Raw genomic sequence first — 21288 nt, 5'->3', positions numbered from 1 at the left:
CAGCTGCTACACGAGTTAGAGGTTTGGATCATTTGCGATGGTTTCTGGTTTCCAGATTTTGTTCTGCTTCCCAAACTCGAATCGGGTTTCAGAGTATTCTGGTGTCTCTCAGATTTCTCCAAGTTGTGTACCAAATAGGCTTTAAGTTTCCAAAAAGTGGGCCATGTGATTTAGAAGGGTTTAGAGGGAGCATATTAGCATCCAATCAGTCGGATTTAATATCAGCATTATTTAAAGCACCTAATTGCATAAAATTTTACATAGTTCCCCGCTGCTTCGTGCTTAATTATAGGAGACAAATGATGATCTGATACCGAGGAGAAACCTGATACATGCTGACACATCACGGAGAAGAAAACCTCGCGAGTGTCCTTCTGACACTTCACACTCTGCGGTGAAGGCGCGAAGACCTCAGACCACCACTTCAGCGAGCTCCACATACATCTGCTGAACGGCTTAGTACGTATTTCAATATCTGCCATTGATCCCAGATGAGATGTATGAAAACAACTGCGAGGTGTCTGGCCCCAGGGTCCACTTAGTACTAAGTCCAATAACGGTTAGACAGGCTCTCGGCTAATGGAGAGGCTTATCAATGCAGAAGACTGCTACTCTCTGTCTGTGAACTCAAGCTCCCCCCACCACTGTCCTCTTCATCCTTCGGATGTGTTTTTTCTTTTTGCTGCATACCCCTAATGAACAATCAGTGCTGGTCACATTATTGCACATATGAGATTAATTTACTCCCTGCAGTACACAGAGTGATGTTATTACAGGAAAATCAATGTCCCTCTTGTTGTTCTCTGGGGCTGGATGGGGTGTATGCACATCTGCTCTCATAATGCAATTGCTGACCTTGCTGTCAGAGAGCGAACCAGTGAGAGAGGCAGAGAGAGGCTGCGGCGAAACGTCCGACCGTGTTGTTTATCAAAGCTTTATCGAGCCTCTCTGTTCTCACAGACGTGTGACATCAGATTGTGGGTCAGCCAGCCAGCCACGGTGCACTCCAGCTGAGAAAACGCCAGCATGTGTCGACAGAGGAAGATAACCTTCACAGATTCCTGCAGAAAACAGGACCTTTATAAATGATAGTGTGGATTCAGATTCAAGAGTATTTAAAGTTAATACAACATGGCCGTCTTTAAATTAGAAAATGTAACGTCTAAACATCCTCGTAGTCAGATTTCATTAACTCTCACAGTGCCTAGAAGGACAATGGTGCTCCTGAATGACCTCTTGACCTTTTTTAAAAGAAAGGGCCGTATTAAAAAGGGGGGAGGGGAGCTTTGGGAGAGGAAACCACCCTTTTTACCCAGTGAGTTTGCCCTCTATTATCCCACCCCCTCTCTCTAGCTTTGTGTGTGTGTGTGTTTTCTACTGCAAACTTGATGGGAAGCCAGTGAGATAGATGAAGCAACTGGAGTGCCATTTCGTGCCAGGAAATATCAACTGAGGCCATGTCAATAACCACAAAAAGATCTAAGCCATAAATAATCAGACACATGAACTGCTGTAAATGTAATTTTGGAAACTGATGACTTCTGCTTGTATCCGTTTTATATCCTTGTAAACTGAATATGTTTGAGTATCCTGGTGGGTGGCTGGATGGAAAAAGCAAGACATTTAAAGATGTCCGCACAGAATTTTTGAACTGATTTTCTACAGGAAAGTCATCCTGAAAAGTTTTGGCTTTGCTACTTTTGACTTAAAGTTGTGGTAATGCTTGTTTAAATGTCCTGTAGTACGTGTGACCTCGATCAGATGCTTTCGGTTGCCATCAACAAGCTTCTGGGATAATTCTGGATATTTGACCACTCTTCTTGGCAGAATTGCTAGAATTCATTTAAATTTGTTGGCTTCCTGTAATCTTACAGGTGCTCTTACACGTAGTCAACACATCTTCGATATGGTTGATGTTAAATTTGAGTCTCTTTCATCCATTTAAAACCTAGTTTTTATGTGTGTTTTAGATTATCGTCCTACTGGAACACCCAACTGTGTCCAAGTTTCAATCGTCTAGCTCAGAGGTGTCAAACATAAGGCTCGAGGGCCAGAACAGGCCTAGCAAAGACTCCAATCCGGCCTCTGGGACCTCTTTGGGAAATGTGAAGGAAGGAATACATTTTAGGATAGTAACGATGTAATAGAAGAAAAACTGTATGACAGAAAGGTTCCATTTTTTTTTAATGTTTTTTTAACTACTATAGAAATTTCATTTTGTTTTGTTTTTTTGTTTTATACAAAGTGTCCACAGTAAAATAAATGAGTAAAATAGGATTTCTATGAAGTAACAAAAATGTTTTAATTTATAATTACAGGACAGTTTGGGCAATAAGCAACCAGAACTTTTTCCTATAATTATTTAAAATTAATTTCTTACACTTTAAGTTCTGCTGCTAGAATTCTGTCATTAACTATGATGTAAAAATGACTGACACTACCTGGTTTACCTGTTGAGTTAAGCTGAAGTTAAAGAACCATAGAGTATGATGCTACCACCACCATGCTTGAGTACTTGCAGTACTCTTAGATTCGAAAGCCTCATCTTTATTCCTCCTATTCTTCTTGTGATATGCAATATTCTGGATGCAAATATTGTACTTTACTACTTCATTCCATTTGTTTTAAAGCTTTACTTATTTGTTATTTGCACATACTGAATGTAGATTATGATGTATAGTTATAGAAATGCTACATACAGTCTACATTTAATTAAAGTAATTTCCAGCTACAACATTAGAGTGAGCTACACATTGAAGAATCGATAGTAATGATCCAGTGATATAATGTGTGTCTGACAATGAACGCTTTCACTTCTGGTGCTTTAAGTAATAAATTTGTGCTATTACTTAAATAGAATTATGGCTTTTACTTAAAGTTACATTTTATAATTACCTTCCATAAAATTTAATTAAGACTTTCACATCCAGGGGGCAGCGTTTTGCCACTTGGTGTGTTGAGATGTGTTTAGAGCTATCCTGCTGTTTACGTTTTAATATTCTTCTTAGATACCCCCATATTCTCAAGAGGCATTGACATTTGAAAGCCAGAATTGAGTATTTCTTTCTGTTCTGTTAAAAGAGGGTTTTTCAATTCAATTCAATTCAATTTTATTTATATAGCGCCAAATCACAACAAAAGTCGCCTCAAGGCGCTTCATAGATACAGAGAAAAACCCAACAATCATATGACCCCCTATGAGCAAGCACTTTGGCGACAGTGGGAAGGAAAAACTCCCTTTTAACAGGAAGAAACCTCCGGCAGAACCAGGCTCAGGGAGGGGCGGCCATCTGCTGCGACCGGTTGGGGTGAGAGAAGGAAGACAGGATAAAAGACATGCTGTGGAAGAGAGACAGAGGTTAATAACAGATATGATTCAATGCAGAGAGGTCTATTAATACATAGTGAGTGAGAAAGGTGACTGGAAAGGAAAAACTCAATGCATCATGGGAATCCCCCGGCAGCCTACGTCTATTGCAGCATAACTAAGGGAGGATTCAGGGTCACCTGGTCCAGCCCTAACTATATGCTTTAGCAAAAAGGAAAGTTTTAAGCCTAATCTTAAAAGTAGAGATAGTTTCTGTCTCCCGAATCCAAACTGGAAGCTGGTTCCACAGAAGAGGGGCCTGAAAACTGAAGGCTCTGCCTCCCATTCTACTTTTAAATACTCTAGGAACAACAAGTAGGCCTGCAGAGCGAGAGCGAAGTGCTCTAATAGGGTGATATGGTACTACAAGGTCATTAAGATAAGATGGGGCCTGATTATTTAAGACCTTGTATGTGAGGAGCAGGATTTTGAATTCAATTCTGGATTTAACAGGAAGCCAATGAAGGGAAGCCAAAACAGGAGAAATATGCTCTCTCCTTCTAGTCCCTGTCAGTACTCTTGCTGCAGCATTTTGGATTAGCTGAAGGCTTTTCAGTGAGTTTTTTGGACATCCTGATAATAATGAATTACAGTAGTCCAGCCTGGAAGTAATAAATGCATGAACTAGTTTTTCAGCGTCACTCTGAGACAGGATATTTCTAATTTTAGAGATGTTGCGCAAATGGAAGAAAGCAGTCTTACATATTTGTTTAATATGTGCTTTGAAGGACATGTCCTGGTCAAAAATGACTCCAAGATTCCTCACAGCGTTACTGGAGGCCAAGGTAATGCCATCCAGAGTAAGAATCTGGTTAGATACCATATTTCTAAGATTTTCAGGGCCGAGTACAATAACCTCAGTTTTATCTGAATTAAGAAGCAGAAAGTTAGCGGCCATCCAGGTCTTTATGTCTTTAAGACATTCCTGCATTTTAACTAATTGGTGTGTGTTATCTGGCTTCATGGACAGATAGAGCTGGGTGTCATCTGCATAGCAGTGAAAATGTATGCTATGTCTTCTAATGATGCTGCCTAAGGGAAGCATGTATAATGTAAACAGAATTGGTCCTAGCACTGAACCCTGTGGAACTCCATAATTAACCTCAGTGTGTGAAGAGGACTCTCCATTTACATGCACAAATTGGAGTCTATTAGATAGATATGATACAAACCACTGCAGTGCAGTACCTGTAATACCTACAGCATGTTCTAATCGCTCTAATAGGATATTATGGTCAACAGTATCGAATGCTGCACTGAGGTCTAGCAGGACAAGCACAGAGATGAGTCCACTGTCAGAGGCCATAAGAAGATCATTTGTAACCTTCACTAAAGCTGTTTCTGTGCTGTGATGAGCTCTAAAACCTGACTGAAACTCTTCAAATAAACCATTCCTCTGCAGATGATCTGTTAGCTGTTTGACAACTACTCTTTCAAGGATTTTTGATATGAAAGGAAGGTTGGAGATTGGCCTATAATTAGCTAAGACTGCTGGGTCTAGAGATGGCTTTTTGAGTAAAGGTTTAACTACAGCCAGCTTGAAGGCCTGTGGTACATAGCCGATTATTAGAGATAGGTTGATCATATTTAAGATCGAAGAATTAATTAATGGCAGGACTTCTTTGAGCAGTTTTGTAGGAATGGGGTCTAAAAGACACGTTGATGGTTTGGAGGAAGTAATTATTGAAGTTAACTCAGAAAGATCAATTGGAGAAAAAGAGTCTAACTTAACATCAATGGTACTAAGAGTAGCTGTAGATAATATTACATCTGTGGGATGATTACTGGTAATTTTTTCTCTAATGATAAAAATTTTATTTGTGAAGAAGTTCATGAAGTCATTACTAGTTAACGTTAAAGGGATGGTTGGCTCAACAGAGCTCTGACTGTTTGTCAGCCTGGCTACAGTGCTTTTTGCTTCCAACTGTCACCAAGTTTTTGGTTTTACATAGTAGTCCAGCACAGATCAGCTCATACATAGTATGAAACATGATTGTAGCGTTATAGCTAGCAGGTAATGATCCCAAGTTCCAATTATATAGAAGTCTATGTGAAAATTGTCCTCAGGTCTTTTTGCTCTGAACTGTTGTAGACTGGTCATCCTTATTTTGAATTGTAAGTATGATTGTTGAGGATATGCTAATTAGCAAACGAGGGGGTGGTTTCACAGTTGCATCTACCCCTCTCTCACCACATCTAATTTCAAAGGAACAAGGTGGTGATGAAAATACTGAACTCATAAACTCATAATGAAATTTCCCCAAATAGTGAGAGGCAGCAGAGTGACTATGTCCATCATTTATATACAGGCTATGCTTTCAGTCTACTTGGTGCAATATATGTAAGTCAAACCAGGGAACTGCAGAAAAAAAAATCTTCCTTTAAATCCAAACATGGCAATCAATATAATTCAAGAAAAAATAAATAAATAAAAGAAAACCCTGCGTAATTTCTGAAGAAATAACAAACTAGCATGGCAGCATGGCTTACATTATATAACAAATAAAGCTGATCCTTTAAAAAAATATATAAACTCCATCTCCAAAGGTTGACTCTGTTCATCTGGAAGTAGCGTTTTCACGTCCAGATGAACAAAATCAGCCTTTGGAGATTTACTTACCTGGATGATTGAGAATGCATCAAGATATATAAACTCCAGTTTCCTTTAAAAAAAAGTTTCCCATACCCTTTCAAATAGTTATAATAAGGCTTATAGTAAAATACAATAAAGAAATATGGATTAAAATAATTTCTCTTATTTAGTGTGTAACATTTTCTTCCTTTTCAAAATAATGGCATTATATTTTAGGCATTTAAAAGACTGAGGTTAGGGTTAGGGTTAGGGTTATTTATGAGGTATTTATAGTCAACGATAGCTACTTCATTGATGGCTTTGGATCATTTTAAATTATACAATAAATAACTCAGAGGGTATAAATGCTCACCACAGTTATTCAAGTTATTCAGTACAAAAGGATGCTTAAACTCTTGTACAGCCTTGCCTTATATGTATTACATCTGTATCAGGCCATAGAGCTGCTCCATTGAGCTCTATTATTGTTATTAATATTAATAATAATACATAATAATACATTAGTTATTAAGATGATCTCAAGCTGCAGCAATAAAGTGAAATGTGCATTAATTAATTAATATAGATGATTCAATATAATAACGTATATGATTCTGAAAATAAGTGCACTTGCTTTACGTAAGATGAGATAACTCTTTATTGTCATTGCACAGTCATACATAGTACAATAGTACAGTGAAATTGGAAAACTGCCCCATGTCAGGAAGACTTGGAAAAACAATTAAAAATATAAATAAATTACACATGGCGATAACATGGAGTTAAGATTAGTGCCATTTCTGATATGACCTCACAGTCTAAATACTTGTTTAGTCACTTTGTAAAACAGTTGTACATGTTTTTCTTTCTTTTTTCCTTTTTTTAATACACTGAACAGACCTGTTATAATTCTTTAACAAAAGGATGTATTTAACACATCTGTATGGGGGGTGTTTTTCAAGTTGTTTAGATTTCCTGTACCACCCCCCTCCCCCCGCCGGCTCCTACGCCCCCCGTTTAAAAAGCTGGGGCCGCCTCTGCAGCGTTACCTGCTCCTGAAGGAAACAAACCTCACAGACTGTGTGAGACAGACAGACACGCGAGCCGACAGACAGGAGGAGAGACAGGCTAGAGACACCCCCGCATAGTTTCCGTCAGCCGGATGACGTCTCCGCCTCTCGGCCGTGTGCAGCGTGACGTTACGGCGCTGTAGTGGAGCCTCTAGCTGCATCTTGTTGACGCTCCGCCAGGCTTTTCCAGTACTGAGAGGACCCCGGGAGAGTGAGGACGGCCGATACACAGCGTCCAGGCAAGTGCTCGCCGTTTCAAAGGACGGAGCCGGTTAAACGGGCTCGTTAAGGAGGTACGGGAGGTTGGTTTGTTAGTAGCGAATCCGAGCCGGTGATTAACGGTTATGGTTGAATTCCTGCGTTTGGCCGACAGTGAGTAGCGGAGTGAAGGGGGGCGAAGCTAATCTGCTTTAGCCTGCCGTATCGGTGTCTATCTGGGGTTAGCCAGTCGTGATGTTAACGCTTTCCGTGCTCTCGGTAAGCCTGCTTTATTAGTCTCTGCGCGGGGTTAGCCTGCCTTAATATGGTGGCTGTTTATCCCCCCAACGGTCGCGGTCAATGCTTACAATGTATATGAGCGCTGAAGTCTGTTCTGCCTGCTTTACTCTGGTTGTTATTGCTGCTGGGGGAGGGAACTGGGCAAAAGTGAGCCAGTCTGTACTCAGGGGAGCTGGGTTAGCCTGCTTCACAGCCCTCTGAGCTGTTCAGACTGCTATACGAGCGGCTGTATCGGAGCAAGGCTGACTGGGGTGGTCGGGCTAGCTAGCGCTATGATGATTTAGTGTTAAAGGACTCGAGAGCTGCTTCTCAGCGGGTTTCCAGTCAAATGCGCACATTTTTTACACTCAGAACATATTCTTGTTTTAAATAATCTAGATCTCATATTTTTAATATTAAACGCTTATTGCAAGTGTTTTGACCCTTAGTGACAAGTGCTCTACCTGTGTTTGGAGGGGATTGGAGAGGGGAGATTGCCACGGGTTTAAACCCGTGCCCTCACCAAAATCGGCGTGTGCGCAGAAATGCCCAACCGCGGTGCCTTCACCACACCACAGCAGACTGTATCGCAGACAGTGAATGTCATTATCAGCACTGTCTGCATACCAGTGCCGAGCCAGCAGAGGAGGCGAGGTAGAGGCTGCAGACTGGAGGAGGAGGAGGGGGATAGTTGGCGTTATACGCGGTGTCCTTGCACCAAAAAAAAGGGTACTAAGAAGTAGTGCGGGTGACGTGAAGACATAAGTCCAGCTCGGGCAAGAGGCTGCACGAGAAAAGACGGTGTGTGTCTTGGGGGAAGTAAACCGAGATAGATTTGTTTAAAAAAAAAAAAAACACGAGAAAAACCGGGGCAAACGCTCCTTTATGTCAGCCACTGATTTGAATTTTGCCGTGTTTATGGCTGTTTTGCCAATTGGCCCACGGTGGTATTTGCCATTATTACGCCCACAAACATCCACCCGTTTCAGAGGTTTTGCACCGCGACAGCTTTTTTTCTTCTTCTCGTCAGTCAGTGGAAAAAAAGAGAAAACATCGGGATGCTAAAATTTGCAGAAGCATGCAAAACCATGTCTTGTGGTTAATTAACCGAGTCTGCCTGTTTACCTTTTTGACAAGCCAAAATTTCCGTTTGGCGTGTGTGTGTGTCTCTCTCTCTATGCGTGTATATATAGAGAAAAAGCATTTCGTTACCACACCAGAAAGCGTATCATCAGAGCCGAAGTGCATGGAATCTGCTGTCTCTTGCTGTCATATTGCAGCACCATAATGCAGCCATTACCAACTACAAGGCGTTTTAAATTCGATAAAGCCGCTCGGTGTTTACCTTATTAGTAAAATCCGAGAGTTAAAAACAAAAAAGGGAGACGGAGGGAGAGAGAGAGAGATTGGGGGGGGGGGCATCGGTTTCCACAGTGCTGAATGTCAAGCTGTGAGAGGATTGAGGGAAGGGGATGACTGCTGTTAACGCTTTTATCAGTTGTTTTTCACGGAGTTGATGGGGTCAGCGTGGGGTAAGCACACCTACGGGAGCGTACAATATGGCTGGGAAGGGCACTTTCATTTGCAAAGTGAAATGTTTTTGAGCATTGTGGATCAGCCGCTCATTAACAATGTAATGACGGGGGGGGGGGGGGGGGTAAAGGTAGGGTGTTGTGGTGGTGGAGGAGGATTTCTGTTTGTCTTGTGTGGTCAACTGGTTTGGCTTGTTAAAATTCTCACTCAGCGCTGAAAAGTTTTGTCGTTTGAACCTTTGGTGGATGTAAATTTCTTCCTCTGGGGTTCAATTACAAGAGCCAAGAAGAAAACCCCCGTGTTTGTGTGAAGTATGGTAATGGCCATTTGGTATAGCGGGCCAAACTGACAGCCGATGACTTGTTCAACAACCCCGCAGGGACACCATAAAACCTTTAATGCTCCAGATATTTTTTCAGTTTGTTCATCTGTCTACAGGAAAGGTAGAAAAGACTATGATTAATTTTTTATTTCTATTTTTTTCCTTGTGTTTTCATGCTCAGGGAACAGATCAGACGATAGAAATCTTCAGTAACAATCATGCATGTGTCTCATCGCCAGAAGATTTGAGAAGAGTTAAGGAGGAAAAGAGACCCAGAGGAATACGAGAACTTGGTCAGCTCGCAGAAACGACAATAACCCTGTGCTTAGATATGGCCAGCACCCAGACCAGCCTGAAAACCCCTTTCAAAGACTTGACCTCATTCAAGGGCAACATGAAACGGCTGTACAGAGAGCGGCTGGAAGACGCGCCCATCAAGAAGCGCATGATGGCGGAGATCAACCTGAAGCGTCGCAGCTTGGACTCCCTGCCCCCCCTCCCCAAAACTCCCAAGGTGAAGAGGGAGCAGACTGAGGACCCACTCCCCGACTGTGACATGGACATGGAAGGCCGGGCTGAACTGCACATTATGGGCTCTACTAAAGCCCTGGACCTGAGCCCTGGGCTTAAACACACACTGGCCCAGTTCACCCTCAGCAGTCAGAGCTCCCTCGGGGGCCCGGCCGCTTTCTCTGCGCGCACGGGCCACGAGCATTCCCAGGCCGGCATGCCCCCCCTGCCCTCCCCTCCTGTTTTGGGAGGGGGCCCTTTGCTGGTTCCTTGCGACAGCTCTACTGAACTCACCCACTCCCTGCTGGAGGGAGAGTCCATCTCCTGCTTCGTTGTTGGGGGTGAGAAGCGGCTCTGCCTGCCCCAGGTGCTCAACTCCGTGCTCCGCGACTTCTCACTGCAGCAGATCAACACCGTGTGCGACGAGCTGTACGTCTACTGCTCTCGCTGTGACGCCGAGCAGCTGCACATCCTAAAGGTGCTGGGCATTCTGCCGTTCAACGCGCCTTCCTGTGGCCTCATTACACTGACGGATGCACAGCGGCTCTGCAACGCTCTGCTGCGTCCTGGTGCAGCCCTGCCTGCTGACCCCAGCGGTAAGCTGTCAGCCCAGGGCCTCCTGAAGGAGAGTGAAGCCAGCTTCCAGGTGGAGCACCAGTGTCTGGGGAAGTGCCAGGGTCTCTTTGTGCCCCAGTTCTACACTCAGCCCGAGGTGCCCTGCATCCAGTGTGTGGAGTGCCAGTTGCTCTTTTCACCGCAGAAGTTTGTCATGCATTCGCACAAGTCACCCGATAAGAGGACCTGCCACTGGGGCTTTGACTCAGCCAAGTGGCCCTGCTACCTGCAGCTTGCCAGAAAGTACCAGGGGACCCCGGAGGAGCCCAGACTCAAGCAGCTGCTGGACGAGGTCAAAGAGAAGTTCCACTATCAGCTCAAGAGGTCGCTAGACAAAGTAAGTGCACCTGTTAGTGATACCTGTGTAAGCTGAGTGTGTCTTTGCTTGCTATAAATCCTCATTCATCACCATTCTGCTGTTTGACCGGTGAAAGCTTTTCTGTTGAATTAAAGTCTCCATATTTGTTTGTCTAGCTGACACGTCCTCTGTCCTGCCCTCTTCCAGACTTGTGTTTTGTGTGTTGGGCTCATTTGAATAAAATGGCTGGTGTTTTCTTAAACCAGTGTTGACCTAGTGTGTGTGTGTGTGTGTGTGTGTGTCTGAGGCCTGGGACAGGTGGTGACATCTGCCTGGCCAGGTCTGATCAGACGAAGTTAGGCCAGCTGGCCACAGCTGAAGGGGAAGTGCATCATTTGTCCCCCCGGGTCACCTGGAGGTCGGTGGGAATGTGACTGAACAAAAGGCCAATATGCGAGGTTCAGGAAGCAACCCTGAAACTCCGGTACTGGAGTTATCTGTCAGCACCAAGGTTATTATAGCCAACAAAGACTTTTAAAGGGAAAAGAAAGAAAACTAAGTGACACAATATTGCACTTACAACTAACTGTAGAGGAAATGTTTAGTTTGAATGATTGTTTAGTCAAATTTGGTATCGGAACCTACCTGTATGAGGGTACATGTCTATGGGACCGAGTCAGCTGCCTTCAAAAAGCGCTTTATTCATATTGTAATATCTAATCTGTACTTCTGAGAGAGATGCCCATGGCAAAAGCCCTCCATTTTATAAACCTAACTAGTAAAATGAATAAAATCTATACTGAAACCTAACATTTTCAACTATTAAAAACTAAACTGAAACAGGGAAGCCCACACTGGAAACTAACTGTAGCTAAACAGAGTTAAAAAGGAAATAAGCTGGTCCCTTTTTACTGACTAATAACTGGCCAGTTTACCCAGGTTTACTTCATCTCCTTTCAGCACAGTCTGAGATAATGGCTGATGGAAAGGAAATCTCGTGCCGTTCACTGCTTAGGAGCCTTTTGGCTGGTTTAAAAAAATGAATGTTGGAACAGTCTACATGTACTGAAAGCCACACTTTCAGTAGTGGAACATAAACCGATGTTAAGCAGGGCTGTGCAGTTAATTGAAGCTTAGTTTCAGTTATAGTTTTGATTGGCAACATTTATTGAAAGAAATTTGTCTTATTTTAACTTTCAGCAGACCGTTTAGCTTTATTTAGTCACTCCCAGCACATTGGAATGGGTTTATATTTGATTTGATTGTGATTTTTTTTTTTTTAATTTGTTTTACTGCTCCTATGTATTTTTTTTAAGTTGCTGTGTAGAAAAAAAAAATCATGCCAGTGCAATATAGAAGCCACAAGGGCAGCGATCCTATTGAAAGGTCAGTGTTTAGAAGAGGAGGAGGGGGAGAAACTCCAGCTCGTTTCACTGCTATTAACTGGTTTATGTCGTCTCATGACCTCTCTGTGACCACAGCGGACTACCCCGGTTTGCACTGTATTCTGGGTGAATGGCTGGTTAGCTCACACGCAAATCTATATGCATGTTTTTGGTGAAGTTGGCTGTCATTGTCAGGATTTATATGTCACTACTTGGCAGCTGGTTGCATGCAAGACTGAGCAGAGTTTGTGCAGAGTGTGAGGTTTGTACGGCTCAAGACACACAACTTATGTGTGCGAGACAGAGGAATTATTTGCCTTTTGCGAATTCATCGGAAATAGCATCTACCGTCTCGCCCAGCGTCCTGACCACATTCCTGTCTCGCTTCTTCCCAGCCGGTATGCATGTGGGAAGCCACAGACGTTCTTTCTGAAAGCCAGAGACATTTTTGTAGCTCAGAGGGAAACTAGCGCACAAACTACTGCACCATGTACCTACTGTCGAGGGGGCTGATGAGTCCCGCAGTGTCGGTGGTGTGTGTGTTTATGTGTGAGACACATTGCCCCTGTGTGTGTGTGTGTGTGTAGGCCAGTATGACACATCTTTGTTTCTCTGTCTCACACACTCACACATTGCCAGGCCCTCTGGAGCATGTGTCTCACCACAGTTTCAGGTGCTGTCTCCTCTGTGAGGTGATGATTTTTTAAATTTATTTTTTTCTCAGTCAAAGTTTTTTTTTTTTTTCTCTCATTTTCTTCTTCTAGTTAAAACCCCACAAACACCATGTTCTGGTGTTTGTGGTGTTTTGGTTTCAGTGGAAATGGTTTTTGCAGGGTTAACAGCAGTGGTGAAATTTTATGTAACAGTTATGCTACAACAGTAACAGTTATGCTACAACAGTAACAGTTATGCTGGTGTTGACAGAGACAGACAAAGTCACAAATGGCTAAAATTCCTGGAAAGATGTTTGCATGAGAGTGTCCAGGAAGCAGGTGACTTGATAGAGGATGCCAGTATAAACTTCACACCCCTCCCTCCTGAACAGATTTACGAGTGTGTGAAAGGTCAGTGACCGGAGGAACACGATGACCTCGTACTGAAGTCAGGACACAGGGGCTCTCCCTTCACGTTCAGCCACTCTCTGTTTGTGTATTCCTGTAATGAAAGTGTGCGTTAACTGAACAGGAAGTGAAACAGACGGACGTGTCTCTCACCCTGAACATCCTCCAGACTCTCTGTGTCCAGCCGCCTCCACCGCACTGGCTGCGTGACTCATAGTTTCCACATCCCAGTGGATGTTGGTGGACGGCCAGGCAGGCAAGCTCATAGTTGCGTATTCTTTTTAGAAAGATGGCTCGCCTTCATGCGTGTTGGTCTAACCCCAAATGTATACCGTTACCCAATGTCCCTTATTTACACACAGTGTCAATGTGCACATTTACAAGCAGTTTTAACAGAGATTTCTGGGACCTCATAGAAAACAAGAGGGGAGCTTTCTGGAATTCCCCCCCCCCCTCCCAGTCCCAAATCCTGCTCGGACTGTTTGGCTTAAAAAGGTGCAGTTAAAAACTCCAGGACCTGCGCTCCATAAAGGCGCTTTGTGCCTGGAGGCAGTGCTAGCCTGTCTACTGATCCCTGCTGTGTAAACAGTTTACTAGACACAACCAACGCACACAGCAACAAGCTGAAACCTTATCACCGGAGTCACTTTAGTATTCGACAGACAATGATTTCATTTTGACCTCAGGGTTTGTTACAGACGCTCATTCTTTAGACTGAAAATGGTTCCTCATATTTTTAAAGCCATTTTCAAATGTATTGTGTAAATAAGCTCATGCTACTAAAAAGGTTTTTTACACTATAAGCGAGAGAGGAAAGAGCCGAAACAATCAGATTTGATATTTTGGGCTTGTTTCCTAACTCTAATAAGCAGCCCCAACATGGTGGGTGTAGCAGTTTGCTGCTTTTCTTTTTTTGCCTCAGCCTTGTTTGTAGCGTTGCGCTGGCCCCGAGTCAGAAGTGTCAGACGGAGAGAACAGCCTTCCTCTGTCTGTCTCCCTGGCCGGGTTGACACAGTGGCTGCGGCACAGACGGCAGACAGCTGCATCTTTCTGGCTTCCTCTATTTGCTATTTGGAAACCAGTGACTTCATTACCGCAGACCGGTGCAGCTGCTGTCTCTGGCTGTCTCCTGGGCTGTTTGTCTGTCTGCTTGTCAGTCTTTCTCTTGGGCGGTATCTAATTGGATTTTGGCGAGCATGCTAATCGTTCGCTGCGCCTGCCTTCTTCATCTACCTCCCCTCGACATTCAAACTGCCTGCCTTCTCTTGGATTCCTGCCCTCAGACCCACAGTCTGGTCTTCACGCTGCCACCCATTGCTCACCATTACCCCCTTTCTCCCAACTCAGACGTTCTCACATGTATCTGTAAACAGTCAATGCCCCCTCCCTGGCCCCAATTGGCGAACAGTAGCAAAGTAGGCAGCCAAATGACCCGATAAGTCAATCGTTACATAAGCAATAAGACCACTTGTGCGCTTCTGCGAGGTGGATGGGGAGGAAAGGCCAGCGCCTATTGATCAGGTCTCCTTGATGGATATAGCGAGTTGCCGGGTGACACGGACGCTGAATAGAGTGGGGGTGGGTGGCAGGGGAGGGTGCATCAAGAGGAGAGGGAGGAAGAAGGAAACAAGAAGAGTGAAAGGAGCAGACTGTTTTTTTTTACAGAGGGCACAGCCAGTGTTACATAAGTTCCTGTCTGTGTTCAGACATGTGAATCAGTGTCCCAAGTTCACTTCTCTACTGCTTCTGCTGTTGCATGCATTCATTTGAAGCAGCATCGGGCAACACAGTATCTTTGACCGCCTGAGGGCAAGACACTTGGGCAAATAAGAGAAGTAAAGGCTATGAAAGGATGTGAGGTTAGAGCCAGGACACGTCGCCCTGAATATGGTTTACTCAAAACTGCTCCACTTTTTATTTATTTATTTATTTATTTGGGGTGGGGGTTTGGCCTCTGGCCTCAAATTTCCTTTCTTCCAACATGAAGTTAACCTCAACCTCAAATGTTGCTTGTAACAGCCCTCTTTATTGGCCAATCACATGCCTGCTAGCTTGGATTTCCCCAGCTAACAAGAAGGACACACATACACATATTTCTGTCTGTTTGTGCATTTTCCGTAGAACAATTGTCCCCTTATACTGAATACACGGCCGCTTTTTGGATGCTGGCCCACACTAACCTACAGTCTATTAGGCCTGTATGTAGTTTGGTGTGGGAGACAGTCTGTGTATAACGAGCCATGCCTTGGCCCATGTTTGCAGCCTGTTGTAAAAGGCCTAAAAGGGGCCCCTCAAGGTAGGAGGGGCTTAGCTGAGGGGCCTCTGGTATGTCATCGTCAGGTCAGTGCCAGTATCATAGCTCTATAACAGAGTTGCAGCTCGCTGGAGGAGTGCCCAAACCATTACTTCCTAGTCTTTGTCTGAAATAGATAAGAATCATCCTTTAAAGCTTTAGGTTTCACATGACCACAGGCCTCTGCCACAGTTCATCAGCCTGTGCTGTTCACCACAGCCCCACATTTAGAAATGTACCATCACTGGGCTGGAACAGCTGCTGCTCTTTATTTTGGATAACAAAGTAAAAATAAGAGGAAACTGTGCTGCTCCGGGCCTGACGTGAGCCTGCCGCAGCAGTGGGCAGAACAGACAGGTCTGTCCAGATACAGCGGAGCCTCTGCCACGTCTGCCAGCACTCACACAGACTAAACACACTTGCCAAGCCCCTCCCCGCTAAACGTCCTGCAGGCTTTTAAAAGAAGCCTCGACTGATGGCCTATTTGCATGTTTGCTGCGCTCTCGCTCGCTCCCCCTCAGGGCGCCAGACCAGTTTGCTGCTTCTGAGGAAAACGAGATTGAGAACAAAGTGAGAATAGTGGGGCTACGAGTTCAAACAAGATGCAAGAAGAGAGAGGTTTCTGGATCAAAACACGCCTGACTCGTTTGCTTAGTTGGCTTTAGAAGAAAACAGAATAATGAGGAGTTTTGGTATTAATTAATCGATCTGTTGACGAGAAGATTAACTGTCCACTGTCAGGTCTTCCTGAAAGACAGCTGGACAGCCGGACAGGTTGTGCGTGTTGTGAGCTGCTTCGCTGGTGGGTATACTGTAAAGGGGCTGTGTGTGTGTTGTGTGCAAGCAGAGAGAACGCGTTTGCATTTGAAAGACTCCTCTGTGCGGCCTCCCGGTGGGAACGGTGATTAATGAAAATATAAATGGAGAACCCCGGAGACGCCGCTTTCCATAGGAGCACCATGTACACATCAGACAGTACACGTAGACGCCCGGCATATGGGCAGTGTTATAGTTTCTCCCACAGCCCCAATCTCCGAGACAAGCAGATAAACAACGGATATCAAAGGCGTGTCGTTGAATCCCAATGGGCTGCCAACCGCAATCCTGGTCAAAACGCATATCAGTCATGCGTACTGCAGTTCTGTGAAAAGCAGGGGGAAATACTGATTAATAAATCCCCATTTATTTCCCTGATGGGTAACGACTTGTTGTTTCCACACAAGTGTGTTCCTGCCTGTTTGATTTTCTCTTAATTTGCCTCTATCAAACTGAGCCTAGTTGCGATGCCTTGTTGTGACCTTAAGCTTGGAGCCTCAAATTGAAGCACAGTGAACCGCTTGCTCTATAAGTCCTTCACTTTGAGGCGTCACCTTTGCTCCACTTACATCAAACACTTTCCAATGGTGTCTTTCCCTTTCATTCTGTATACCCTGTAAATCCTCCTCTCTCCAGGAGCCTGGGTGATGTTGCTCCGGGCAAATCTGTGAAGTTAACAACTGGGAAATGGACTGCATTAATAAGGATGGGGAAAAGGGACATTTTAAGCTTTGCCCAGTCTCCTCTCTTCCCATTTTCTCTTGATGTGTTTATCTCTCCGCTATTCCCACCTGCAGTGACGACACTCATGGGACTCATCCATCTCTGGGATGTTTCTTAAGCCACTAGACATGCAAACATACAGTCTTCTTTGTACCATATCCTCCTGGGGTCCAAACCAGCTCATCTAGATACTGTAAATGGAGGACTCCTGGATCTGGATTTCCCTCTGGATCTCCAGCAGCCCCACTGCAACTCTTCACAACCTAAACTAAGTAGCAGACAGTCCTTGAGGTTGTTGACCTCCAGATGCAATTAATTACTTAACAGCATCCATAAAAGGTATAGTGTGGGTTTTTATTTGAGTATACTTAAGCTATGGGAGCATAATTAAGGGTTGCACGGGTTGGGGCTTTGGAGTGCACTTCAGCATCCTTGCACGCAAGCTAAGAGAAAAGTCTCTCCATCGCCACCGAGCAATAAAGTGGCGTGTCTACAAGGTTTGACACTTATTCTTTGCGTGTCCAGCTCTTCTTTTGGGCTTTCATGTAAAAAAAAACAACAACTTTGTTATTAAAGGAGGCTCAACCTTCATGGAGACTTATTGCCCTTGACTTTATCTTCTGACGAGTTCCTTGTGGTTTACAGTCTGGCTACAGTTTAACCAATTCCTGTGACAAGTGCACTTTGTTATGCCAGAAATTTTCTCTGTCATCACTATCAAAATGTGCTGGCTGAAACGCATCCTGATTCCAGATGAGTCCGAAAGCAGAGCAGTTCTTCGTAAGAGTGACTCACGCTGAGTGAAGATTTCTAGCCTTCACAGTGTACCGATGGCAAATTTTTTGGCAAGGTTGCCTTTTTCTGTCAGCTGCTCTGGCAGACATCCAATCTGCCTCATTTTCTATTCTGTAAAGCAGCAGAGGAGCGAAGGCTGACCCTGAAATTTCAAACCCCAAAACTCTCAAAGTTTGTGCCATCGGAGCTGGATGACAGAAGCCTCGACACAGGCTTTGAATGTGTTTGCGTGATATCTTTTATTAGAGCGATGAAAGCACAGGCTAGTGTTTGGATGACACAGTGCGGAGTCTGTGATTTAAAGGAAGTCAAAGGGTCATACTCAGTCAGAGAAGCAGCCAGACTCTCACACACAAACCCAACCAGAAACCAGCCACTTCCTCCCCCTCACCACGCCAACCCTATCCTGCAGCGTGAGTCACGGCGCTCCATCCGTGCTGCGGTCTGCTCTCCACTCATCAGCGTCACTGTGGAGCCAGGACAAAGATTTATCACCGCCCTGGTCTCTCACTCAGTCTGTTTGATCTGCACCCAGGTGTGTTCACTTAGAGCTCTGACTCAACCGTAATGAGATTTGCCAATCCCAACTGTGCTTTTCTTGGGCTGCTGTCAGAGCTTGCATCAGACATTGAATGTGTCTTGTGTGTTAATGAAGGAAGTCTGGCGATCGAGTTCACCTGTCATAGGCTCTGGTACATGAAGCTCGGTGCAGACAGGGTGGAAATTAACAGCAGCCTTTGGCCAAATGTTGGGAGGATTTCTATGTGCAGGTTTCATCTTTTCAGTGAACCACGTTCAGGAAGAACATTTAAATTTTGCAAAGGTCTTCGGAGGGTTATTTTGAAAGCCAGAGCTTGTGAAGAAAAATGGAGGAAGAGTGATGGGAGCTGATGGATTTGCATTATGGGAGCTGTGTTTGTATGAAGAGGAGAGGGAGAGATGGAGAGGGTGTCGAGCCTGAGGGGCCCAAACAGCAAAGCCAAGCTGCCCATGCAGAGAGGGAGCAGTGGAGGCTTCAAACAAGCTCCCGCATGTAATATGGATGAGACCGGAGCTCCCTGCAGAACAGTCAGAGGACCTAGGGCCAGTTTGGATTTAACTGTCTGCTTTTCCATGTGTCTGTGATAGATTTTACCCTGCGGGTCGTTTTGGCCAGGTGGAGCTTTCTGTTTGTAGCGACTGGGATAGCCTCCTTACTCCATGTCTCTCCACCCCCCCTATCCTTCCCTCCTCCTTCCCACCCCCTTCCTCTGGCCTTGTTGCAGACAATGATGGCCAGCCAAGCACTGACATTTACTGCAGTATTCCATGTTACAACTGAGCAAGAAGTAAACAAACCGCAGATCGATACGTACGCATACGAGGCCCAGTAAAAGAGGGTTTTAGTCAGGGGCGACTCCTGCAGTAAAACCTTTAAATCTCTCATTTAAACACCTACTTCACTGTGTGGCACTTGCGTTTGCTACCCTCTTAAAAGGGCAAGTGTATTTGTTTCTATTTTTCACCAGACTTTTCTTCAAATGACAATTTGGGATAAATTAATGCAGGATTGTTTCCTATTTAGCTACCGAACGGCTGTTCGAAGCAGTCTTCAGCATGCATTAGGAGGCCTTTCAGTGGGTGCTGTGTAATTCATTGCAAAGAAAAAGGGTCGGGCAGTGTCTCCATTTTGTTTTTTTGTGTGTCTCTCTCTCTCTCTCTCTCTCTCTCTCTCTCTCTCTCTCTCTCTCTCTCTCTCTCTCTCTCTCTCTCTCTCTCTCTCTCTCTCTCTCTGTAGTGTAGTGATAGCAGTGCAATGCTGGCTTACTGACAGCCTCTCTCAGCTTTCAGTCTGCTTAGCAACGCTCGTCCTCTCTGCAGCTCTCTCACTCCCCTCTATCTCCAAGCACTCCCGAGTTGTTTCATCCAATATGAATAGTAAGCCAAGTTCCCTTATATAGAAAACCAGGCAGCTGATTTGTGGTTTTTGATGGCAACAGCAGAGTGTGTGCATCTTTGTCCCTAATTGCAGATTTGAACTAGTAACCTACCTCTGCACAGCATCCTATGGTGGCACGTTTCTCTAGAGTTTCTCTTTTGGTTTTTAAAGATGTTAAATCCCCCCCCCCCCCACACACACAGAGGCCCAAGTAAAGCTCACGTGATGAGTACAGTCATCCACATAGACGACAAGGGCCCACTGGCCTCATTCTCAGTCGCTGCGTCCTCCTGGGAGAACGAAGTGTGTCTGCTCGAGTCTGCGTGCACATCGGTGCGCGACAGTTTGCCCGCAGAAACGACGTCATCCTCCTACGTTTTGCTGTTTGAAGGAGCCGCTGTTTGATCAGATGTCTGCTCACTCGCGTGCGCATATGTCTGCGGCTCCTGGCTTGGTTGACTCACTTAGGTGAGCCCCAACAGCTTTCATAATTAACGCACTGGGGTGGGGGTGGGTGTGGGCCCTGGAGAGGAAACGTGTCGCACTGAGCTGCTGTGCTAGTGATGGTAAGCTCACGTGTGTTCAGTTTGCCCTCTGTGTTTGAGTCGGGTGAAGATTGAAAAAATAAATAAAAAAAATCACACCCTCATTTCCAGGATGAATGTTACTAGACACGTTCACTACAGGCCTATAATGCATCACGTTAATCTAATGACTTACCTTGAGTAGATGGGAGTCAGAACCATCACACTCGCATAATATTGCTCTGAACGTGACATGAACCTGGTTGGAGTTTTGTTTTTAATGTTTTTCTGTCTCTCTGCAGCAGGGAGAGCAACTAAATTACATTTCAGATATCATAGATCTTCCTCTGAATGCGACAGCCAGTCTCTCTTTTACAAGGCTGAATCATATTTCCTTTCTAAAACAGCTGTGTGATTATGGCTAAAATTGTATTATTTAGCAACACACACTGTCTGTTCATCACTATTAATCACTGTAGTGCAGGCGGATGATTTCAAGTGTGACATAATGGAGTTGTACTTCTTGCCACTGATGCAATGTCTGTGGATAACAACCACACCAATGCCTTTGAGTGTGTTTCATCATTTCTTCTGGGGACGCTAAGGCATACCGTGCCAGATTTCAAAGGGATTTCTTATATGTACTGCACCTTTTTTCAAAGGTGAGAATTTGAAACCCAGCAAACATTTTTGTAGGTGTTTGACCTACGAGCCGTTTCCTTTTTTTTTTCTCCATATATATACTGTTAAAAGTATTAGATGCTCAGTAAACATGACTAAATGTTCAATTTATGAACTTTGTGCATGTAATCCCTGTGAGCCAAACGCTCAGCTTTTAAACTTTAAACTGCTCTAAATGCTCAACTGCTCAAACCTTCTGTTTGCTGGGAGCAGCCAATCAGAAGAAAGCTGGTTTAAAGCTAGCGAAAAGGGAGCTAAAAAAATAGACGCTTGAACTGATGTGTTTTACCAACACCCAGTATAAGACTGACTCATTCAAAGCTACTCT

General features: G+C 44.5%; 1 protein-coding gene across 2 annotated transcripts in view; it reads left to right on the top strand.

Moving 5' to 3' along the window:
• Positions 1–6970: 6970 nt before the first annotated feature.
• skila (SKI-like proto-oncogene a) overlaps positions 6971–21288 on the top strand; it is a 35804-nt gene continuing 21486 nt past the window's right edge. The window contains exons 1-2 of one of the 2 annotated variants that reach the window (XM_084911801.1): positions 6971–7248; positions 9523–10803. In XM_084911801.1, coding sequence (XP_084767927.1) covers positions 9673–10803 — 1131 coding nt within the window. In that variant the 5' untranslated portion in view covers positions 6971–7248; positions 9523–9672. Of the gene's footprint in view, positions 7303–9522; positions 10804–21288 lie in introns of both variants that reach the window. The other variant, XM_084911802.1, reaches the window with a different exon arrangement.

Source organism: Perissodus microlepis, chromosome 18, assembly GCF_051167445.1.
Source record: "Perissodus microlepis isolate ML-2025 ecotype Zambia chromosome 18, ASM5116744v1, whole genome shotgun sequence".
NCBI classification, from domain to species: domain Eukaryota; kingdom Metazoa; phylum Chordata; class Actinopteri; order Cichliformes; family Cichlidae; genus Perissodus; species Perissodus microlepis.
Note: the sequence above shows the minus strand (reverse complement) of the source record. Positions and strands in the feature narration are given on the sequence as shown.